Source organism: Diadema setosum, chromosome 10, assembly GCF_964275005.1.
Source record: "Diadema setosum chromosome 10, eeDiaSeto1, whole genome shotgun sequence".
Taxonomy (NCBI): domain Eukaryota; kingdom Metazoa; phylum Echinodermata; class Echinoidea; order Diadematoida; family Diadematidae; genus Diadema; species Diadema setosum.
The window spans coordinates 13,982,948-13,988,314 of record NC_092694.1 but is presented as its reverse complement, the minus strand read 5'-3'; the positions used below and the strand labels follow the sequence as shown (position 1 = coordinate 13,988,314).

Here is a 5,367-nt window from a genome sequence, read left to right as displayed (position 1 = left end):
GCCTGTAATGATTTTTTGAAAAAAATGAAAACGAGCAAGCCATGGAACGATTCACACAATTTGGCCTACGTCTCAGGTGCTCTTGGTGCACAACTCCGACATTAGCAAGACGAACTACATAATGCCAATTTACTGATGAAATCTCACAAGAAGTACTGCAAAAGCTGTTATTTAGTATAATTGCAATATGGAGCTATAATAAACATGTCAAACAATATCTATTAATCTTTAAAAGCAATCTCTTCATCAGCTTTTTATTTAGATAAAACTTGTGGGGAAATTCCAGATATGCAAAATGAAATTGGCATCGTTATCCGAACGTGCTGCCCATAGAAGACTGTGTGTAAGTAACGTTAATACGCACTGATGATCATGATCGAGCGATGGTTCGCCAGTTCAAACTATCTAACGTAGATGAGAGGCTGAGTGAATCTCGAAAATCCAAATGTAGATAGACTCTCTTCAACGGCACGCACGATTTACACTTAGTGAGATGAAAACGGTACACAGTACACATGGACTCTGAAATACTAGAACTAGGACTAGGACTCAGACTGAGCAGTCAAGGAGTAGGTTCTACGTGGCAGTCCAAGTTTTGATGAGTAGGCCCTACACTCACTCACCGTCGACATTGCAGCTGTAGGCCCTATGTGCACAGCGCTAATAAGGCACAGCGTAAACGTTACATACCCCTGCTGCCAGAACTTGAAGAAAGTCCAGACGAAAGTCCAGACTCCACCTCGATCTGGACCCTTGTCCTGCAGGCACTGTTGTTCCTGTGCTGGATTTTTCAGGTAAGGTATCTGCTTTTTGGATTTCCGATGTTTTGTAGTCCAGATAAATCTCATAGTGGTGTTATTTACACCAAGGACTAATGTTAGATCTAACATTATCTAAGGAGAGATAGGTTGAACAAAAAAAGTCGGAACATGAAATTGAGAAACTACGGGGTAGTCCCTTTTCAATTGGAGGAAGAGTTGAAAGCAGTTAAGAAATCACTGCAACAGGAGCTAAGGAGGGCTTATTGGAATTATGTGGAATCTCTTTTTTCTATCGATGAAGATACCACAGAGTTTGAGAGTATGAAGAGATTTTGGGGCTTCATCAAACACAACAGGACTGATAATACAGGAATAAGGGAACTGAAAAGTGATGGTATTACGATCACTGATCCAATTGCAAAAGCTGAAGCATTGAACCAACAGTTCAAAAGTGTTTTCACCAAGGAAACTCCCATACCGAATGACTTACTACCGGAAACCTCAGACTTTGAAGAAATGGAAGATATTTTGTTTACATCAAAGGGTGTAGAGAAGTTGCTTTGTGGTTTGAAGACATACAAGGCCCCTGGACCGGATGGTATAACTCCACGAGTCTTGAAGCAGCTGGCAAAAATTCTGGCTCCAATTCTTTGCAATATATTCCGGTTGTCATATGAATTAAGTGAAATACCAAATGATTGGCGTGAAGCAAATGTTGTACCAGTCTACAAGAAAGGTAATCGATCTACTCCTGTAAACTACCGCCCAATTTCGCTGACATGTATTTGCTGTAAACTAATGGAACACGTTTTAGCCAGCAAAATTATGAAGCACGGGGACGAAAATAACATCATTTTTCCCCTACAATATGGCTTCCGTAAGAACATGTCATGTGAACAACAATTACTTGGTTTCACAAGCGATTTACAAAGGAACTTGGATGCAGGTCGTCAAACGGATGTTATAGTCATGGATTTTTCAAAAGCTTTTGACAAGGTTGGACATGAGCGGCTTTTACGTAAACTGGACTACTACGGTATCAGGGGGAAAAATCTGAAATGGATTCAAAGTTTTCTCAATGGAAGAAGTCAGAGGGTTGTTTTGGATGGTATTAAATCTTCTTCAGTAGCGGTAGGATCTGGAGTGCCTCAGGCATGGGCGTAAATGCCGGGGGGGGGGGGGATGGGGGGGATATATCCCCCCCTGAAATGGAGGAGGGGGGGATGGCCTGTACAATCATCCCCCTCTGAATTTTGAGGAAAAAAATGGAGGAAGAAGAAATGTGATTGTATCAATTTTGGCATATTGCATGACGTTTGTACGCCGGCCTTCAGACAGGTAACAGAGCTGAACAGTATTCTATCTTGAAGGAAAATGTATAATTTTCTCAAGCTCTCGCTCGCTTCGCTCGCTCGCGAAGAAAGTAAAATCGACATGCACTGTAAGGTGTGGCTCAGACGTTGACAACGTCAAATAGTATAGGCCTACATGTAAACATGCTATGTCGCGAGTAACTGGGGACCATCTGCAAAATATGTACGAAAAGAAACAAACAAAAAAACAATAACAAAAACTATATAGCCATAATTGAACCCCTTCCATTTCCTGAATCATTCCTTAGAAACGACAGTGACTGATGACTCAGTCAGGATACATCTATGGGCATACCCAGGGAAGATCATTGGCGTCGAGTCTATGGGGGGGGGGGGGGGGCAAAGGGGCATTTGCCCCACCCCTACGGAAGTGTTTAAGCAGACAAATCATTTATCCCCCAAGCAATTCCCGAGATGAGGACAAATCTCGAACTTTCTAAATGGAAAATTGTCCAAATATCGCCAGAACTATGCACCAGATCGTTGCATTGCAATCATAAACATGCAAAAGTTGCGCTATACAGGATCCCTTTCGATAAACTTTGTACACTTTTGACATTGACGTATATTTCCCTAATTTATCAAAGGGTGTGTAGCAGATCTTTCACTTAAAGGGGAAGGCTAGTAACTGATCAGTGGGAATCAGTGGAAATGCTGGAAGATGATTGTTCCAATCCTTATGGGATTCATTCCAAGAGTTCATTGTATATCTATTGTTGTGTGAAAATGATTTGCTTCAGAATGGTCTCATATTCAAGTAATGTGCAGTTTAATGCTTCCAGGTTAGCGTCCCTGGTCAGTGACGGTGCATTAATCTGCACATTACTTGAATATGAGACCGTTCTGAAGCAAATCATTTTCACACAACAATAGATATACAATGAACTCTTGAATGAATCCCATAAGGATTGGCACAATCATCTCCCAGCATTTCCATCAATTCCCACTGATCAGTTACTAGCCTTCCCCTTTAACAAAAGCACTCTCATTATGCAGAGGCGTCGATGGGGGGGGTGGTTCCCCCATAAAAGTGGGACAAACAAAAGCGAAAAATATAGCTACAAACGGCAGTTTTTTGAGTGTAAAATGTAAAAATTTTAAAGCTCGCTCGCTCCGCTCGCTCGCATTTAACCGCTATGACGTTCTCCTAATGTTGCTGCCACTGACTGACAGCAGTTGCGCCCGGTGCGCCCCCTTAATTTCCAAAGCGGAAAAAAAAAAACAGCCACAAACGACAGTTTTTGGGACTGTGAAATGTCAAAATTTTTAAGTTCACTCGCTTCGCTCCCTCGCATTTAATCATTATGCCATTCTCCTGATGTTGCTGCCAGTAATTGCCAGCAGTTTTCGCCCGGTGTGCCCCCCCCCCTTTAATTTCCAAAGCGAAAAAAAAAAAAAATACAGCGACAAAAGGCAGTCTTTTGAATGTAAAATGTCAAAATTTTGAAGCTCGATCGCTTCGCTCGCTCGCATTTGATCATTATTCCATTCTATTGATTTTGCTGCCAGTAATTGCCAGCAGTTTTTGCCCGGTGCGCCCCCCTTAATTTCCAAAGTAAAAAAAAAAAAAAAAAATGTATATATATATATATATATATATATACAGCCATGAAGGACAGTTTTGGGGACTGTAAAATATCAAAATTTTCAAAAAAGCTCACTCGCTTCTCTCGCTCGCATCAAATCATTATTCCATTCTCCTGATGTTGCTGCCAGTAATTGCCGGCAGTTGCGCCCGGTGTGCCCCCCTTAATTTCCAAAGCGAAAAAAAAAAAAAATACAGCGAAAAACGGCAGTCTTTGGACTGTAAAATGTCAAAATTTTGAAGCTCGCTCGCCTCGCTCGCTCGCATTTGATCATTATTCTATTCTATTGATTTTGCTGCCAATAATTGCCAGCAGTTTTCGCCCGGTGCGCCCCCCTTAATTTCCAAAGCGAAAAATATAGCTACAAACGGCAGTTTTTGGACTGTAAAATGTCAAAATTTTGAAGCTCGCTCGCTTCGCTCGCTCGCATTCATTATTATGCCATTCTCCTGATGCTGCTGCCAGTAATTGCCAGTAGTTTTCGCCCTTTGCGCCCCCTTAATTTCCAAAGCGAAAAAAAAGCCACAAACGACAGTTTTTGGGACTGTAAAATGTCAAAAATTTTAAGCTCACTCGCTTCGCTCGCTCGCATTTAATCATTATGCCATTCTCCTGATGTTGCCAGCAATTTTCGCCCGGTGCGCCCCCCTTAATTTCTAAAGCGAAAAATTACAGCCACGAAGGACAGTTTTGGGGACTGTAAAAGATCAAAATTTTCAAGCTCACTCGCTCCGCTCGCTCGCATTTAATCGTTATGCCATTCTCCTGATGTTGCTGTCAGTAATTGCCGCCAGTTGCTCCCGGTGTGCCCCCTTAATTTGCAAAGCGAAAAAAAAAATACAGCCACAAACGGCAGTCTTTGGCTGTAAAATGTCAAAATTTTGAAGCTCGCTCGCTCCGCTCGCTCGCATTTTTAACCGCTATGCCATTCTCCTGATGTTGCTGCCAGTGATTGACAGCACTACGAGTTGCGCCCGGTGCGGTCCCCCTTAATTTCCAAAGCAAACAAGGAAAAGTAGAAATCACGCGGTGCGTAATATATGTCCCCGCCGGAAGTAGCATTTAGTAGCAAAATGTACAATATAGGTAAAAAGATCAAGGTCAAAGGTCAAAGAAGTCAAAGGTCAAAATTCTATGTAGAAGTTTTGAAGCCCTCACCTAGTGCCATCACATAAAGCAAACGGAATCGAAATCGGGTTAGAAATGGCGAAGGAGTAGCATTTTATAGCCAATGAACAATATAGTAAAAAAAAATCAAGGTCAAAGGTCAAAGAAGTCAAAGGTCAAATTCTGTGTAGAAGTTTTGAAGCCCTCACCTAGTGCCATCACATAAAGGAAACAGAATCGAAATCGGGTTAGAAATGGCGAAGGAGTAGCATTTTGGTAGCAAAATGTACAATACAGGTCAAAATCAAGGTCAAAGGTCAAAGAAGTCAAAGGTCAAAATTCTGTGTAGAAGTTTGAAGCCCTCACCTAGTGCCATCACTTAAGCAAACGGAATTGAAATCGGGTTACAAATGGCGAAGGAGTAGCATTTTGTAGCAAAATGTACAATATAGGTCAAAAATCAAGGTCAAAGTCAAAGAAGTCAAGGTCAAAATTCTGCGTAGAAGTTTTGAAGCCATCACCTAGTGCCATCACATAAAG

General features: G+C 41.7%; 1 protein-coding gene across 1 annotated transcript in view; it reads left to right on the top strand.

The window, feature by feature from the left end:
- The first annotated feature begins 648 nt into the window (after positions 1-648).
- LOC140233772 (kelch-like protein 24) overlaps positions 649-5,367 on the top strand; it is a 16,932-nt gene continuing 12,213 nt past the window's right edge. The window contains exon 1 of the mRNA XM_072313868.1: positions 649-794. Within this exon, the coding sequence (XP_072169969.1) occupies positions 649-794 (146 nt within the window). The remainder of the gene's footprint in view (positions 795-5,367) is intronic.